We start from the raw sequence: 19,604 nt of genomic DNA, 5'->3' as shown, positions 1-19,604 counted from the left end.
CAAACAAATACTCAGAGAAAATTCAATCAAGAAGTGGGCCTTCGTGGAAGCAGGTCATTTCACCCACAGCGGAGAAAAGCAGCAGATTTCCACGAGCTCCACTGCCTGTTTTTTATTCAAACTTTGAATCTATCTCTCCACCACAGCGTGGAGAGATAGTCTCTCCAGCTTTCAAAAATCTACAACACGCACACATCTCCATTCCCCCGGAGCAGAAGCCGAGCAATAAGCACGTATACTCCCATGGCCATGAGGAAAACAACCTTAAAAAAGTAATCTCCCCGTCCCCCAAACTAATTAACGAGCCAGAGACCTCAGCTCCCCGAAAATGGACTCCTCCGCCAAATCCATCTCTCTCAAGGCTTCACCCCCTCCCTCAGCAGCTGAGATCACCCCCTATCTGCCTTTCACCTCCTCCGCTGCAGCCCTGGTACTCACGCTCATCCGGTGCCACCCGCAGCAACACGGCATCACCTCTGCCTCTCTCACAAAACAGTGCAGGAAGGTGTGATTCAAGGGGGAGCTGCCCTGAATCCAAAACTGCCAAAATAAACACATCTTACTGTCATCTTTCACCTTCACGCTACACACCCATCGCTTTCTCTGGATGGTCATCGCCTACAGATTCCCCCACACCTACACCCTCTCCTGCTCCACCTGTCAAAAGCCTCACCTCTTCTCCGTCCCTCTCCCTGCGCTCCACACCCTCCCCAAGGCCGGGGAGTGGAATATCAGACTACAGTGACACAGAGGGTAAAAAAAGAAAGGTAGCTGCTCTGCCTGCCGTATGCATGACAAGTTTAGGATATTATTTAATGTGTTCTCACGCTTTGTTGTCAAAAACAGATTTCATGTCTCTAAATAGAAGAGCAGATGCTCTTCTCAGTGTGGAGTTGCTTTAAATATCCGCATGAACTGCATGATAGACCTTTGATTCACACCGACTTTAAGCCATCTGTTTACAGCTCAGTTTAAATGTCATATGTCAAGACTAGAGGGAATCTTGCAGCTTTTAAGTAGTTCTGGTTTCTTGGCTAAAAATAAGACCCTGATGTTTATAACACTGCATGAAATTCTCAGTATTAACTAATGGGGATTATATTTTCTGTGCATGCAGGGAGATATAAGTTGCGTGACATGTTTGTCTTGTTTTCTTGCTTGTTGGTGTGGAAGTTGATTTATATATAGAATGTATAAAGGAAGCGGATGCAGCCACTGTGTCATGGACCCTGAAGTTGTAAGATCTGCAGTTTGGCTGTTTTTTTGTGTAGAACCAGGACTAATACTTATTTGGACAACAGAGTGGATACACATTCATAAATCTTTGTTGTGGTTGAAATGTTAAGGAGACTTGTGACTCCAAAGTAGCCATGCCCTAAAGTTTACCCTGCTCACATCACTCTAGATGTGACCAGAATTTTAATTTTGGGTGAAATTCCAAATGTATTTCTGTCATGTGCTTACTGAAGGAGAAATCAGACCAGGTATTGAGCCCTGAGCCTAAATGAGAACATTTTCATTGGGGTGATAACCTGAGAAGTAGGCTGTTTCCCTCATCTAATCTCATACAAATGGACACCTTTTTCCAACAGTGGAGTCGCCCCCTGCTGGCCATTAGACAGAATTCTGGTTTAAGCCACTGAGGTACATTGCCCACACTTGAAACCAAAAGGCTACATCCATTTGTTACATACACTTTCTTCCCTTAATGAAAGATACCAGAAGTTCCATCTAACTTTCACAACAAACGTACACTTATTGAAAAAAAGACATCAGTATGTAACAAAAACAAAAGACCCTCTGTATCTCCGCATCACCACGCTCCTATCCAGTTTTCCACCAGACTATATAGACTACATACACCAGCTATGTGAAGACATCTGGCCTTCATTGGAAGAATCTACTGGAGAGCAATGAAAACAAGTTGACTCCACTTCAATCACACAAGAGAGACGGACACGCAGAGAAGAGGACAGAAAGAAAATTAAAGCTATGAATGTGGTGATGAAATCTGACCACTCTAGGTAACTTAATTTGAACCTGTGTCATCATCCAGCTCTGCTTTAGTTTATGTCCTCCTTCTACTCTGTTGGTGCCTTTTGCTTTCGATCCCACTTTAAGCACTAGTTGAACTTTTTGGTGACATTTGCAGCCAGTCAACAATGTGGTGTAATATCTGAGTGTGATTACAGTGCTGTGAAAGCAGTCAATCAATGCTCTCAGACATCTCGTCTTACAGGTATCCAGAGTGTGACTGTTTTGCATGATTTGCAGCCAGTTGCAGCTACATATAAATCATGCATGGAAAAATATAAACTCATGAAATACATATGAAAAATTATCTTAAATCTTTCTTTAAAGAAAAAAGCAGAATATTTGAATTATAAATTATTTATTTTTCTGCTCTTCTTTCTTTTCAAACTCCAGACAAACAAGATTAAACTGAGCTACAAATCACTCGCTGCGATTCCCACAAACACTCTCCTGTTGGATCAGCAGGTGAGTTCAATTATCTGAGTCTAATCCTCTGGATTATTGTATGAGGCTCTTATGAGAGTTTCATTTAGCCACTTCAGCAAATGTTACAATTGGGAGAATTATGGGAGGAATGACTGGGAATTAAGACATAATAATGCTTTCTACTTTCTACCCAAGGGGATTCCATCGATTATTTTAAAAAGCAGGTTCTATATGATGCAGTGATGGTTACTTCCCGAAGATCCACGATGCAGGAGTGGTCTCATATTTATTTTTGGAAAGGATCCCTTTTTGTTTGTTTATTCAGGAATATCAAAAAGCTCAACCTCTACAAAATCTAATCACATGCACATAAACCAGCATGATAAGAAGATAAGAGCTAACTGCTAACTGACAGAAACCATGTTGGAGAAATAAATATTTAATGTGTATTTTAATTTCCCAGTTTGATCCATGTTCCATCTGTTATAAGAGGACACAGGGCTCAAGACCTGTACTGCAGCCAGTCACCAGGGGGAGCTCTAAATGTTCCAGCCTCACTCAGGATAGCTGTTGTTCTGTCCATATTTATTTTTTACAATCAATGGTTCAAACTTTATTCCTCCACATTTTATTGTAATTCTACCAATTAAAAAATAATTGGGAATAAAGAGAAAGTACATGAAACATTTGTCTCAACAAAAAAAAAAAAAAAAAAAGGAAGAAAAGGAGAAAGAAAAGACTGAGGGAAGAAAGATAGAAGGAGAAGAGGGAATGATGTACAGGGAATAGCTGTAACTGACAGAGCTTCAAATAGACATGAAAATGAAAACATAGCATCATTCACACTGCATCATGATACCTTAGAGCCTGCAGAGGACAGAGCTGTTGTGAAGAATATAAAGCAGCTGAATATGAGTTGTGTAGAGATGTTGTCATTTCATCTGATAATACTTTCTTATCAGTCACAGAGAGCAGCCGTCCTAATCTGCACACTCTGTTTTGCTTTCACAGGTGATAGATGAGCAGGTGGAGCGAGGAGAGAGTCCGTATGACACGCTGGATGTAGCTGTCACAGACACACACGCTGAGGTAACACTGCACAAATCACAGATGGTCAATATCTCTGGTTATTTCAAACCACAAACAGGCAACATCAATGATCCTGTGCTTCTTACAGATGTGTTCACCCTCTCAGCTCCGGCAGCAGTCGGCTGAGCTTTATGCAGTGATTGATGAGATTCTGGCCGATTCCATTCCACCAGTGAGTAAAGTTATTACCGACAACACATTTCAAAATGTGAAGAAGGTTAAACTGAAACATGCAAAATGATTTAATGTGTTTGTTTTTGTGTCTTTTTAGAGCAAAACATCACGATCACCGCAGCCTCCCGGGTCATCATCCGCCAACGCTGGTCTGCAGGTAGATTTGGTTTCTTTATCAAGCTGTGACAAGATAATAGGTTCATGAACGAAACAACAATCATTTGAGGATTCTGCAACAGTTTGATGCTTAACCTTGAAGCACTCTTTTTTCTTTATTATGGCTTGTAATTTCACCATTGCAACAATACATTCCCTGTAAACATATTACAAAACATGTAGCAAACTCAGGTACTGTGTTAAACATGAACAGCAGCACAAATACTCACATTTGTCAGGCCAGGCAACACTCTCCAAGTGCTATCACAAAAAAGAAACACCATACTTAAACTCAAAGAAGTAGAGCTGAGGCTTTTAGCCTCCTCGCCGCCACGCTATGCCCGCCCATCTGTCAAGTCAGCCATTCCTATAATTTTGCCAACATTAGTGTCTACAAAAGGGAGTTATAAATAATCACCCCCATCCAGTGGGTGTGTGTGCTTAGAGAAATGAGCCATTCAGACCCATTCAGATTATTTCCCAACCAGGCTGTAAACATGTTCATTTTTGCTGTGAAGTTGGGCTCTATTGAATAGATGTGGATGTGACCTCTGGTGCTTCTCGAGCCAGCCCCCAGTTGACATTTGTGGAACTGCAGCTTTTAGCGTTTCTACATCTGCTTCATTTCATGAAACTGGAGGTTGCTGCTTGGTAAAGACTCAATGTTTGCTGCAACACAGCTTCTTAACTTCTACTGCTAGCTCTATCTCAGTTCATTGATAAGCCTCAATGAGAATTTGATATGTATGCAGTTCAGACAGAACTCTGAAATAGATACAGCAGGCTGTTTTGTTGTCATAGAAAGGGAAAAAGAAGAAAGAATACATAGAAATTCAGTGCTGATTCAGTCTGTTAACAAGGGATCTGAAATTAAATAGTACAAAAACATTGCTCAGGTGTGCAGTGTACCCTTTTACACCTCTTATTAGTGAATGTACAGGGAATTACAGGCCTGATAAAATCAAACAGCTTTAGCCAGCTCAAAGCAGGATACTTACGTCTGTTACACCTTGCCTGCGATGTGTTACGCTAGGAGGAGGAATTGTGGAATCAAGTTGCTCTGGCTTTAATCCGTGGATGTATGCTGTGGATGCAGTTTACAAGTACAGGAGCAGCCACAGCTTGGCATTATTCAAATTTTGGTTGTACATTTAAAACAACAAGTAACATGTCAGGAAAGATATCAGAGTGATATCAATCTGTTATGCAACTCCGGGAAAATGTTTCCCTCAATGAAGAAATCCCCAAAAACGATCATCTTGGTTACATATTTCACTCTTATCTGAAATGAGGACAGCAGATTATTTTGAGAATCTTTTTCATCTTTTTTTTTATTCTTTGAAATAAATTCAACAACAAAGACAATCTCACATGAATAATAAAAAACTTTAGACCTATTTTTTGTTCAGTTAAATCATCAAGGAGCTCGCCTGCTTGTTCTATTTCTACAAAGTCTGTTCACAGTGAACCTTTTGCACACACAGTGACAACATTTCATCACCTCTTGCTCCTTTAGTGTGTAAATTCACAGCTCCAGTGAATTTGAAATGACCAAAGATGTCATCTGTTTGACCAGGGGCTATTACTTGAAACAACACGTGTGTTGATACAAAAAGATCAACTTGAAAAAAATCAAGATGTAGTATCAGAAGGAAAAACAAGGCTAACCCAACCTTCAGGCCCTGGAAACAAGGTTCATCCTCTAATTTTACTGCAACACAAACTGGAAGTGAGATAAAAGTGAATCCTGTCTGTTTAATCATCGGCACAAGAAATAAAAAGACATCTGTTCATTATTCATCAAAGGACTGGTGAGGGAGAGAGTGTGTGTGTGTGTGTGTGTGTGTGTGTGTGTGTGTGTGTGTGTTTGGTATGAGTGTAAAATATAGAATATGTTTACACTGCTATCACCATGTCGTGTCGTGTTGTGACACATACTGATACAGAAGCAATAGTGATGTGATGAAAAGTATTAAAATATTTAACCTTTTCTTGAATTAAAACAAATTGGAGTATCACACAAACGCAAGCCTGCCACTTTATGGGAGAAAATCCTGCACATATTTCAGATGTTTGTTTTTCTCCACCCAATATTGCACACAGCAAATGTTTGCACAGTTGTGTACAGAACATATTAGCCTAAGACGCCTCACCAGGTATGTGGATCACTTGCTCTTCAGCTCACTCTCTCTCTCTCTCCTGTTCACACATTTGGACAGGTGTGCTGTGAAAAGTGACAGCCTGACAGACAACTGTACCCAATTTATGCTCACATACAGACGCCATCACATGATGTTATTTAGATCTATCAAAACAACAGCAAGGAAACTTCTGACGTCTGATATCAGCAGACTTAATTCTCTGTCGCTCGAAACATTTTTATAAACTTGAAACATTCTTTGCTGAACTCTGAAGTGTGATGGACATTTTTATATTTTATTTTATTTTGATATTGTTGGTGTCAGGGTGTGTTCTCAGTTGTTGGACTCAGTGCTGAGACAGAGACACAGTGGAGATTTAAAGCTGATGTTGGTAGTCTTGATATAAACATCAGTTCAGAGAGAGATTTCGAATGTCAACACTACCCCTCTCCTCTCTGCTGTCGTAACCCCGCCCACAAAAGATCGTTGTGCGCGTTCTATGAGGAAGTAGTGGCTTCCCAGCCAATCAGGACGACATAGTGGGGCTGCAACCCAACCAATCAGGACAGAGGGTTGGGGAGTAGCTCTGATTGGTCTGTGATAACAGGAATAATAACATTGCTTGATACAAAGGCATTGGAAAACATAGAGATTTTGCCATAATCTCAAATTACTCCACTTACAGATGTGTACTGATGGGTATTATGACCTTTTCTTCAAACCCAGCAGAAAAAAAGTACAGTCTTTTTTACACCATTCCTACCAAGAGCAGCTTTAAGTCAGTTTATTAAACACAAAACTGAAAAAAAAGAAAAAGGAAAATCCAAAATGCTGACTTGAAGGTGTAATCTGGCACTGAAACAGCAGGAGGACCAGGTATGTGTCATGGCACAGATTTAGATTGCTCACACGTGTGTCTCCACGCAGCAGCAACAGAAGTGAGCTACACTTACCCTACACACGCACACACAGGAGGAGGGGGCAAACTCAAAGAGGAGGGGTGAAACAACAAAGGAGAATAAATGCTGCCACAGCCTGAGCCTTGACAGTTGGCTTCCAAATGACAGAAAGCAGGATGATTTATTTTGCAATGGTTTTTCCCTGACATCATGTCCTACTACATGCTAATTTGATCATCAGATGTGATCTATTTTGAAGCCTTTTTATTATAAATTTTCTCCAGATGTGCATCAAGGGGTTTTTCCCCCTGGTGTCAATTGCTTATAAATGGGTCACACTATCATTGTAGGTGAAACACTGATGAATTACAAGGGAGCACTCTGAAACTCTGCCCTTCACTCAGTAATTGAATTGTGTTCACCAAGGATTGGATTTTGTTTTCCTCCTTACAGTCATTGTTGTCACACTTTTGAAGCACTGGATGAGCTCTTTTATCAACAAACTTTTCAATTTCCCCCTCAGATGAATCTTGAGTATAATAATTGTTTTGATATATTTCTTTCTTTTTTCATTTCAGCAGAGCAATTCATCATTTCTGAAGTCCTTGGGACGTGAAACCAAATATGTGGGTAACCGTCAGCTCTATTAGATTAAAGTCAAATATTGCCCACAAGGTTTTACACCGACGGAAGAAAAGAGACAAATTCCATCTGACTGACTGACTGTCTTTATTCAGATTGAATTTAAAACAAAATGACCAACAATAAGTCAACATTTTGTTTTCTGTAAATACGTGTGAAGGTAAAGAGGCCCATCAGGAGTTTGATTCTCTACAGTGTTGATGCATGAACACGGAGTCAGTTCAGGGTTTGTTTTGGTGTGAAAAAGCTTCCTCTGAATTTAAGAAAGCATCACCAGACCACATCCAAAGATAAGTTAATCTTGAACATAGGGAACATACAGTACTGGTACACATCTGGCATTTTGAATCTCACTTTTCCTGCACTTATGTTTTTGGATAAAACACTTCATGAGTCACACAGTTCCAGAGAAGAGGCTTGGTCATTTCAAAGTATGCTCCTTCATTTTACATAAAACCTGCAGAACTGAAATTCTGTCTCTAGTTTTTTAACACTTCTTTTTATTTTCAGGCATCTTTGTCCAGTCTGCAACCGTCCACAGGTGTGTCCAGAAAGTTCATGGACACTAAAAAGGTAAAAAAAAAAAAGCGCATTTGTTGTTGGATATTTTCAAAACTCTGGTGAAGGACTTTCATTTTGTGTTGCCCCACTACCCCCCATGGACAGAGCAGTACCTCTGACCTTTTTCTATACCCTTCCTGTACAAGTATTCTCTCTAACACCTGACAGGCATTTGAAATATCCATGTAGAAAGAAACTACCTTATACCTGGTGCATCTTAAGGTCTGACAGAAGAAACTTTGTAAATATCAGTCTTTTTAGGAGTTTTAAGGCTCCTTCTCTTATAAAACTGAATATGTTGTGTTACAATGTATAGATATCGAACTTACTGACAAGTTTGAAGCATAGACTGTAAAAAATATGGACGTAGTATCCGTGACGTCACCCATCTGTTTCTGAAGAGCTGTTTTGAGACCAATCGGCTGTGGCAGCCATATTGCTTCTGTCGAGCCAGTGTGACGTAAAGAGGCGGGCTTTGAGCCTCCTAGCCAACAGCTGCAGTGTTCCCACAGGCAGCTGTGTCTCTCATTGGAAGACTGGTAATCTCAATATCTTCGAAATTGCCGAATTAGAAAAAAATTCACCCCCCTCACAGTGAGAGGACGTCGAGAAATTAGCTATTCAGACTACACTCATCTTTTGTACCAGGCTGTAAACATGTGTATTAATGCTGCAAAGATCGTCTTTTCCCCATTCATGTGTATGTGACTTCCGGTACTTCCGGAGCCAACCTCAAGCGGATCCTCGATGCACTGCAGCTTTTAACACTTCCGCATTGGACTCATATTTTTAGACCGGAGGTTGCCGCTTGGTTTGAAGGCAGGAAAACACTCAGAAAGCAGCCAAAGATGAGCACAATTTATTTAAACCAGTTAAAGATGGGATCACAGGGTCTGCAGGTAAACAGTGCCAAATTAGTTTCCTAGGTGGGGCTACCATTTGCAGAGTTATCACTACCAGCCAGTCAGTCCTCCCTTCAGGTCAGGGTCCACTTGCCTGTGCTTGTTTTGCATTGCTCCTGTTGAGTGATTATATGCTAATTATATGTTTAACCAGACACAGCCTCCAAACTGTATCTACATTTTCTGAATAGAAATACTGACAAATCAGGCTACGTTATGAAGAGTCCTCTCTCATCTGTGCTTGTTTACATCCAGATAGTAGAGCATTAACCAGAGCTACAGCTACAGCCAATGGTGGGTGGCTGTACTATAGCTTAGAAACAACATCTAACCAGTATTATGTATAATAATAAAAAAATAGAAATAGTTTGTTTAACTAGTAATTCTGGTTCCAAGAAACGAGGGTGACAAAGTTTAATTGTTGGGTTGACTCAACATGTAACTCCCTCAGACACCCTCGACTATCTTACATCTCACACAAAAATGAGACTATGTGAGTTGTTAAAGTTGGTCTTGTTTTTTTAAAACTCTGCCTCTGTCATCAGACGAAGCCTGGGGTCATTCGCCCGATGACGGCCATTCCAAGACTGACAGTGGAGGATGAGGAGGAATTTCGTCCGAATCCCTTCAGGGGATATGACTTCAAACAGACCTCAGCTGACAACAGAAAGGTATGTAGATAACATTTGTTTATGTCACAGCACATGAAGCTGTGCCTGTTGATGTGTTTTTTAAATCAACCTACTGATACTAAATAGCTGATAACTTTAATTGTGATTGATTAGAAGAAGCCAATATCTGACTTTACTTTCAGCTTAAAACACGACTGTTAATAGGAGAGTGCTTCAACTCCACTTTTCTGCTTCAACTGCAAATAATGTGGAAGCAAAGTGAGGCATACGGACAGATGAGTCATACCAAGTCTGTTCATTTATCATTGATTGATTAACAGATTAAACACAACTCAGTGAGTGTCCCCACCTTTCCAAACCAGCTGCAGGTTTCTTCACGTAGCTGGGGGGTAGGATGGTGTCAGGAGGAGGGGAGGGGTGTGTGAACTTAGAGGAGCAGAAACATACGTCTCTCATTATACTTTAGATCTGACTCTTATTGGTCAAAGGTGCACTTGTTCTCTCTTGAATCTCAATTTAGCGATCAAATCAAATAAACGGTGTATTAATCAGTGACTATGTTTGGGAAAAATCCAAATGTTTATGATCAGGTGTAAAGGAAAGTCGTCAATGAAACACTAAGGTTAAGTTGGGGGGAATGTGGACTGCCTTCATAGTCCATTTAAGAATAGTTACCTCATAGATGACAAATTTAACAGGATATTCAATTTTAATCAGAAAAAAACAAAAAAAGATACCTGTATTTCATGCTCCAGCTATCCAGTGAATGCTGTGTAGGTTTGTGTGTTTGTTCGTACATTTTTAACATTTTTTGACGTGTTTCTGAGAGCTGTGAGTCAACTCCAAAGAATTGAGCAATGCCACCGCACAAAGCCTTTTCAGCTTCTCACCTCAGAATTGATCTTTCATCACGCTGTCCTTGTCTTGTTAGCGGCCTCTTAATAACCTCACAGAGGAAGATTTCTTTAGTGCCACAGCTGCTGTACTTCTGGTACCTCTCCAGACCGTCTCCTGTTGAACAAGTTAGAGTACAAATGCAGAAAAGGTTTCTTTTCCTCAGCTTTCGTCTTGCTTTAATGTCAGAGAGCAAATTTTTAATCCAGACAAGGGCTTAGAGAGAATTTTATAACAAATTGATTCATGTAAAAACTTTAAATGGACACTTTTCATGGTAGAACTTTTTGATGAGAAATGAATAATAGAAAGGTTCAGCGGAATCTTCATTCATAGCAATGTGAGATGGTAGAATAATCAGACTCGGATCAAGAAAGAGATCACGGGTGTCTGGTCAGAACTGTAGAAATAGGATTTTCTTTTTCAAACCAGAGGCTGCAATGGAACATCCGGTGAATAAATGAGTGCTCCCTGCAGCTTCTGGTTCAATTATGATGTTCCTGTGTTGTTTACTGAGTTTGTGCAAAACGCTTTGTTCCACACCACTGTATCAATTAAAGGCAAGGCAACTTTATTTATACAGCACATTTTAGCAACAAGGCGATTCAAAGGATTTCACACAAGACATTAAAAGAAACATGACAAAAGTCAGAAAAAGTAGGAAGACATTTAAAAGTCATTAAAACAAGCCTACTGAAAGTCAAAGCAATGGAAAATAAAAACAGCAAAAACAGAAAGTTCAAGTGTAGTTTCAAACATAAGAATAAAAGAAACTAGGGGTGACCCCAAATAGTCAAATATTCGACGATTCGTTCTAACGAGCCTTAGTCGACTGCCAATCTCATAGTCGAATATTTGCATATGAAATGTGGATCATTCCATTCAAACCATGGGGGTGCTCAATGTCTAATTTTACATTATTTTCCTGTTTCCCGTAAAAATAGTGTCTCATTTAGCCTATTTTTTATATAAATACAGACTTATTTAATGTAATTCTGAGAACAGCTCTTGAAGTGTTAAATCTCCTTAAAGTGGTAATTAAATCTCCCCTGGTAATTAAAGGTGGACTCTCCCATTCAGCGGGACCTGTGGAGCAGACGTACCTCAGCGGGCCTTTAAATTTTTCTACGTTCATAGCAGCTCAAAATGTCAGGAAATAAAACTTCAGTTGATCCTAAAAAATAGTGATGAAGATGAGGAGCAGCTTCATGAAGAAAGCTATCAGAAGCCTCAAAAACAATCCACAGCATCCCATCCACCTCCACACCATCAGAGAGGATATTATCAAAGACAGGATTTACAGTTTAACAAAGCAAGGAGCGCACTTCTGCCCGTAAACACGATGGTTTTCCTCACGTACAATTTGAAAAGACTCAAGCGGACAAAGACGCGATGAAAGACTGTTTTAAAAGGTTCTGTTAAGAGATTTAAAAACCCTTTAGCTGGTTCAGGTTTGATTTTGAACATTATACAAATGTTTAGCCTTAAGTTGGACAAACTACCCTCTGCAGCGCTGCTTTCAGCTGTGTTAACACTGTTTAAATATCTCCTGATTCCTTATATTATATAACGGCGCGTTGTTCCATGTTTAACGGATGGTGGCCTTATTTGAGTTTTCTCTCCTTCATCACCTCGTTGTTTTTGCAATATAGATTTAAAAAATCTAAGTTTTATACTTATAATATTCTGTTGTCCCTTTTACTTTAAGCTATGAGTCTCTTAATTGTAAATGGTTATGCGTAATATTGTCATGCGGTCACCATCATGCAGACTTTGGGTCAATAAGGAAAAACAACAAACATTCGACTATTCGTCGACTATGGGCAAAATCTGATGAATCAGATTCGACTAAGCAAATCCTTAGTCGGGCTCACCCCTAAAAGAAACAGTGAAATGTTGTATAATAGGTAATGACAACATTTGTTAAAATAATTTAATAAAAGGAAGCTGTAAACAATAAGTCTTCAACCTGGATTTAAAAGAACTGAGAGTTTCAGCAGATCAGATATTTTCAGATGTGTGGATAAAAACTGAACACTGCCTCTGTGTTTTTGGTTTATACAGAAAGTAGATTTGTCTCAGACAGCCTGAGTGGTCTGGATGGTTTGTATTTTAAGAAAGGATCACTGATGTATTTTGACCTGAAACCATTCAGTGCTTTATAAACCATCAGTGATATTTTAAGATCTATTCTCTGACAGATGAGGAGCTCGTTTAAAGACCTCAGAGCAGTGTGTGCCATGTTTCTGCCGTGCAGGACGGGAGCACTGGTAACAAAATGCACCAGTTTGAAGATGAAGAAGAGGAAGAGAGTGGTTGTTAAATGCAAAATATTTTTTATTGGCAGACATTTCTGATGGTAAAAACTTGATATGTTGAGGATTGAACTTGGGGGGTGAATAAGGGAGTGTTACAATTTAGAATATGACTTCTAGATTAAGCTAAATACTCCTGTTTCTACACAGTGTGCTTAATCATACCTGATTACTTGCCCCGCTCCTTGAACACACACTCACAGAGAATTAGAAAACAAGTGAAAATGAGAAGCACAACTTGTGACATTAAATTGAAATGAATATGTATCAGGACACTTCAGTGTAAAGAATCTTCTTACCTAATGTCGAGCTGCTTCCACAGTTATTATCTGAGTCTTGTTCATTTGTCACCATGTGACTTCTTCTATATGTCAATACGTTAGACCATCCAGAAAAAAATCAAAGGATCAAATGAGCCTGTGAAAACTCAACCACTAACCATGTCAGTGAGTGCACGCTTTCAAAAGCCTTCTACAGCCACGAGGATTTTGACTCGTCACAGCTTTGACACGTTTGAAGCTAAAATGACAGTATTCTGTATGAAAGGCAGCCATTAGTCTTCAGAAACACAAGCAATAACAACATCTCAGTGGCACAGACCGCCAGAAGATTTCATTTTTCAGGGCTTTTTGTAGAAAATATTAGCCTGTGAAGCTTTGTTTGTTGTGATGTGGACTCTATCATTACGCAGAGTGTAAGGAGCAACAGGCTTTCACATTCGTATTCGGAGTGTGATGAAATCTCCTACCTTATCACGGTGTGACTGTGCATGTGTGATTCTGCAGTCAACCTTTAGACTCACATAGGGTGAGCGAGCGTTTACTGTGCAGGCTCCTCAACTGGGGAACGACCTGCCTGAGGATCTCAGGCAAGCTGCATCAGTATCTTCTTTTAAATCACAGCTGAAAACACATTTTTATCGAAAGGCCTTCCTTTAATATTGTTTTATCCAAGATGCTACATTTGGTTTTTTTCTATTTTTTTATTCACTCATCGTTTTATTGTTTTACTGATTTTATTTGTTTTACTGATTTTAATTGTTTTATTGTTTTAACTGCTTTTAGTAGTTTCTCTTTTGGTTTTTCTGCTTAAATTGTCTTGCCAGCCCATATACCCCCCCCCCCCCCTTTGCTTTGTTCTCTTTATTGTGGGTTTTTATGATGTTGAGCACTTTGTAACGTCTGTTTTGATAAGTGCTTTATAAATAAACTTTATTATAAACTTTATTACATCTGTGAATAGGTGCAGTGAGTATGTGCAGAGAGATACTACAAGATCATGTTAATTAAATGCAAGGTGATTCAATTTGCATAATGCTGATTTAATTTTGTCAAAGAGATGATAACTTCAGTGTATCCCTTCATATGCACACTTTGATATATACCTATCTACTGTATATGTGTTACTGCTTAACAATTTAGACTGTTCTAGAGTTGCTTGTTGTGTGAGACAGTTTCTTCTTGATGCTACATTCAAGGGTGTCAAAATTGGGTGTTATATTTTTAAATACATTTGAACTTTTAAAGGTGACATATCATGCAAAATCGACTTTTTAATGGTTCTCTACCTGAAATATGTTTCCCTGGCATGTCTACAAACCCCCCGAGAATGAAAAAAATCCATTCTGCCCCTGTTCTGATTTCTCCACCTTTCTGTAAATGTGTGTGAAACGAGCCGTTTCAGACTTCCGTGTTTTTGTTACGTCACAACAATATCCGGTCTGTCACGGAGTCAGAGCTCGGAGCTTGTTCAGCCCATAGACTGTATAAAATACAACTCAACCTCTCCTCTGTTTTTCATTCCCTGCACACGTGTGCTAACAAGGAGCTTAGGAGGGAGGCATGCTAGTTGTAGGCTGTCTTAATAAACACAAAGGTCGGTTTTACTCCCCACGTCTGCAGATTTGAAGATCTAGTGGATGATTTTTATTTTCCATGGAAAAGTGCAAGCGCTAGTTAGCATAGCCACATAGCTACATGTTCGTAGCTGTGTACCAAGACATACGTCTACATACTGATAAATAAAACAACAAGAAACACTAAATCTGTGACCAATCGTTCAGAAAGGTTCTGCTGCAGGCACCTCTCCGTCAGGATCAGATTCAGGATCAGATTCAGAGGGTTGAAGTAACGCGATCTGCCGTGTATATTCAGCCAACATGTAAACATTAGATCAACGTGCTGGAGAGCTGAGGGCACATCCACTTCCTGAGGGGGCGTGGTCAGAGGGAAAACAGACTGCCAAAATCTGATTTCAAAGTGTTTTTTTGAGCATACACTTTAAAGACATGTTTTGGCGACCTCTTAGACCAATATATATTGATGAAAAAAGCGTGATATGTCACCTTTAAAGGTTCCTGAATCTGTTTTTAGGACATTGACAAAATATAAAACACCTTCTCTTAGCAGCACTGTGTCATCTATATAACCTTCACCTCAGCAGAAACCTCTGGGGGTGAAGTATAGAGCCAGTACACAAGTGCAAAATAACTGCAGTTCCTCGATTGTCCACTTGAGGCTGGCTTCAAAAGCCCAGAAAGGCGGCACTAACTCCCATATTCACAATCACATTTTGACAGGAGAAATAAAGATGTTAACAGCCTGACACAAACATTACTTTTGTTCTCAAAAGTTAATTTCTTTACACGGTAAGGGAAGCAAGTATTTTCTGTCTCATTAATTTGGAATATAAGACAGCCAGGAGCTATTCATTCATTCGCAAATTAAGTTGACTGACAACTCAGCTCCACCTCTCTGTCTGTGGTTAAATTGACTGAAAGTTAGTCGGGGTCAGTATCTCCAATATGACTATCTTATGCCTCTTCAGAAACTAATAAGTGGTGTCACTGAGCCTCCTTCTTCTCCCCTGCTGTGATATTTATATCCAAAGTCACATTTTTCTGAAAGCTCTGACATTTTCAGAAATGGTGGAGCCCATTCAATAAAGTACTATTAACATTTTTCTTTGTATTTCTGAAATAGATTTTTATTGGTGAATATTTTGGTTATACTGCAACACATAAAAGCTGTATTACAAATAGCTTTCTTTGGTCATAAAATTACATTTTTGGCAAAAGTTAAAAATTCCAACACCTTTCTTTCTAATGGTTATGTAACTCCTCTGGTGTTGACACCCAGGCTAGATTTTCACATTGGTTTCAGAGTTTTTGTGATTTTATATATAAAAAGAGCACAATGTAAGATTTAAATCATGGGGGCCAGGAGGTGATCAGTGCCAACTGTCTTTTGTAAGCCAAGGATAAAGTTCAATCCTAGCAATAGAGATAACAATACTCTTTAAATAATGTCTTCAAGTGCAAGTAGCATGTAAAATGAAAGCATATCCACCCATACTAGTGTGATGGGTGCCAAGTAAGAGGTAAGATGAAAAGGGGGATGTATGAAGTCTCTGGAGTAATCATGGGTAGGCTTATGTTTTGAGCAAGGTACTTATCAACCCATCACTGTCAGCTCCTTTGAAATTCATTGAAATTCTCTCCGCCTATTATTGTTGTTATTGTGCACAGAACACGGAGACTGCTGAATGAAATGATGTAATGTGCAGATTAGAGTTATATCCACTGCAGCGGACGCTCCACAGCAGAAATGATGAGAGCATATTAAGAGAGACGCTGTTTGCATTCACCTACGAGTCACAGCAGCATGAATTCTTTGATACTTAAAATCCACAGACACACCACACATTGCAAAGAGCGGTGGGGTGATGGAGGCGGTGACACAACAGCTCGCCATCTCCCATCTGTTCTATCAGCAAACCAATTTGACTTTTTATGAGTTAATGCATTATTAGTGGCTGAAAAGAGGCGAGGGACATGTCTTTGAGCTCTGTGAACCTGGATCTGATGCACAAACACTAAGTTCACACAGGATATTGCAGGCTCAGTTATCTCCTCCACAGGAAATGTACAGAACTCAATGTTTTCTTGTCTTGACATCAGATACTTTCTTTTGATGCAGACTCGTTTTATGTATTGGTTGTGCTGAGAGGAGACACTGAATCACTGTGCAGGCGTACAAAGACAAATAAAGGCATTCATTTATTTAACAGCAGATAAATACTCTGCCACTGACTTGAGACTTCATACTCCTGCTTCAAGATAACAATATTCCACCAGGGTGCATTTCCACATCCGTGAGTGCAATCCATTACTCAAATTGTATGGTTTAATGGTGAAAAAATGACAAACAGCAGCCGTTGGAAATTTAGACGTGTGTTGTTTCCTCTGGTGTCAGATAGGGCTCCAAGTCTTATTTCAACCCTAACTCAAAGAACGTTGTGTCCTTGTTTTTTTCAGATGGAAAATAAAAGCCTTTCACAGCCAGGAATACATCGTAACACAATGGAGACAACTCCATTATCAGTGTGTGACCTGCAGATCACAGAGGCTGAAGACCAGATCAGCCGCCAAGTGAAGGATGCTGCAACATCTTTCAGCACTACTGGAGGGAGGATGAATGCGTTTGAGACTCATATTTAGGAGAAAGAAATGACCTTTTATTTAATGGACTGCTTTATGCTCAGACACAATCTGTACTACAGACCATTACGAAACATTGCACTGTCAAGTGGAAATGAGAGGTCGGTTGCACCTTACATGAATTAGTGCACATGTTGACAACTGAGTATTAGCTTTGGGGGCACTTATGGCTTTGACTCCACTATGTTTGAAAGACAAATATTGTACTTTTGACTGCACCACATTTCTATGAATGTTCTCTTGACTCGCCACTTTTGTTCTGACATCAGCTGATCATGCTTTTCTTTTCTAAAATCTGAAGATAACAAACTGTGTAACTCTTCATGTGGCTGGTCTAGGGGGTGTTGCTGTCCTGTGTCTCATGCTTGAGTGTACAGCAAACACAGAGAAAAACATCCCTCAGATCATTCATTTAGAGATGGTAGTGAAGGCTAAAGCAGAGACGGATGACGTTTCTCCACTTGAGCACCCATGGCCATATCTGAAGCCATGTTTGAGGTTTTTAAAGGAATATTAATTCATATTATTTTAAATGTTCTCTCTGTTTACTGTGTACAAACTTCACCACAGCACCTACTAAAACAGCTGTAGGTGCTTGCAGTCTGGCTGACATTGTCCCTGGTTATCGGGTTATTTTAGTTGCACCTATTATTGTTCCTATTATTTTGGAGCTGCAAATCTGGAAATCTGTCACATGTTAGTCCATAAATGTAAATAATATTTTCTAACTGAGCATAACGTAGTAGAATGTACACACATGTATTCTTGGCTGCACTTATAAGTATTTTTACTCCCATTTTAGAAATCAAGTAATTAGTTGACTGAGCAACTTTAACTTGTATTGGAGTAATATTTGATCAGGAGTATCTTTATAATGAAGTTGTGCACTTTGGTCACCACTGCATGATAGTTTCAATTTGAGTTTCTCTGCTGAGAGCTTCTTACTGCCCACCTCAGTTGTCAGCATTATGTTTGTTACTGTTGTGTTCGTATCAGGAAACATTCTTATACATTTTGTTGTAATATAAACCCAGAAATAGTCACCGTTGCAGAACTCCTCCTCCTACCAGGCTATACCCAGCTGCCCAGTTGTGAGCGTGAGTCAGACAGAGACAATGTCTTGCTGTGAAGTGCATGTGCCAACAGCAAGTCCCTGCAAACAGCAGAGCCTGAATGTCCTGAAATCATCTAAAAAATATATCAGGAATTCATGTGTGATAGGAGCTTTGCAGTGCAGGTGGGCGGTGCATGCTGTATTTCCTTCTTCAGTAACACATAGTTTGTCTGTCACCACCCAAAAGGTTAGGAGTGTACTGCACTGTGGATGTGTTCTTTCTGAATGTTCTTTTTTTTAAACTGACACTATCTCCTTTCAATTTTGAGAACCACTTTGCTACAGAATCACATCACTGCTTTGCAATGATTCAAAAACTCTGCATACCGCCTCTGTCTTGTTACAGCTGCTCAAATGTGACTGACATGATCGACTGACTAACTGATGTAGTGGGACAAGTTCAATAAATGTTCAGTCAGTGCTAAATATCCCACAGCATGAGAGGACGTTCAGCTGTGATTTGACCTAAACTTTTCAAAATGAAAGCTTTTATATCAGGAAAAAAAAAGCACAAACTTTTAACCTTTCAGTCTGTGTGTATGATTGAATTCAGTCAAGAGCGAACACTGTGATATGTAATAAATGTCTTTCCCCTATTCCTCTGTGTTCTGTGTTTTGCATCTTCTGTTGCATTACGTAATTTGTATTTCTGTGATCAATCACAGGCAAAAAATGTTAAAGCATGCTCCTTTAAAGGTATGAATATGGTTATTAAGGTTGTCTAGGTACTCTTATTATGACACATCGGAGGTCCCCATAGCTCCCGTACCTACGCAGAGGCCTCCACACGTAGCTTATGTGCACGTCCTCCAAAAATGAACTATGTGTAGAATCGACACAGACCGCAAGCCCCGTGATTGGTCGGCTTGGCGGCATTGTATTTCCCGCATTTACAGAACTTCCGGGATCCCGCTCATCGGCCGTTGTTCATCTCCTCCTCTCTATTCTTCATGTAATCATGTCTGTATGATAAACAGCAACATGTATCAGCTGTAGATTAACACAACACACTCTGAATCTCTGTGGGAAAGTAAACAGAGATCCTAGCGAGTCTAGAAGCAGGTGACCGTCTATCAGATAGACCGCACCGCCCACTGTTTCGGCGGGGAATTGCTGCGCGACACGGA

The 19,604-nt window shown here is 39.8% G+C and overlaps 1 protein-coding gene and 1 long non-coding RNA gene across 3 annotated transcripts in view; one reads left to right on the top strand and one right to left on the bottom strand.

Moving 5' to 3' along the window:
* Positions 1-19,064, top strand: part of mlip (muscular LMNA-interacting protein) — a 33,938-nt gene extending 14,874 nt beyond the window's left edge. For both annotated transcript variants that reach the window (XM_034682748.1, XM_034682749.1), the window contains 8 exons: positions 2,428-2,499; positions 3,472-3,549; positions 3,638-3,721; positions 3,821-3,880; positions 7,498-7,545; positions 8,072-8,134; positions 9,570-9,695; positions 17,181-19,064. In XM_034682748.1, the coding sequence (XP_034538639.1) occupies positions 2,428-2,499; positions 3,472-3,549; positions 3,638-3,721; positions 3,821-3,880; positions 7,498-7,545; positions 8,072-8,134; positions 9,570-9,695; positions 17,181-17,363 (714 nt within the window). In that variant the 3' untranslated portion in view covers positions 17,364-19,064. The remainder of the gene's footprint in view (positions 1-2,427; positions 2,500-3,471; positions 3,550-3,637; positions 3,722-3,820; positions 3,881-7,497; positions 7,546-8,071; positions 8,135-9,569; positions 9,696-17,180) is intronic.
* LOC117812134 lies at positions 3,713-4,988 on the bottom strand. Its single transcript, XR_004631143.1, has 3 exons — positions 4,878-4,988; positions 4,110-4,140; positions 3,713-3,903 (listed from the first exon to the last, which is right to left on the bottom strand). It is a non-coding gene; the product is annotated as an uncharacterized LOC117812134 (long non-coding RNA).
* Positions 19,065-19,604: the final 540 nt, after the last annotated feature.

This window comes from Notolabrus celidotus, chromosome 4 (genome assembly GCF_009762535.1).
Source record: "Notolabrus celidotus isolate fNotCel1 chromosome 4, fNotCel1.pri, whole genome shotgun sequence".
NCBI lineage: Eukaryota > Metazoa > Chordata > Actinopteri > Labriformes > Labridae > Notolabrus > Notolabrus celidotus.
Note: the sequence above shows the minus strand (reverse complement) of the source record. Positions and strands in the feature narration are given on the sequence as shown.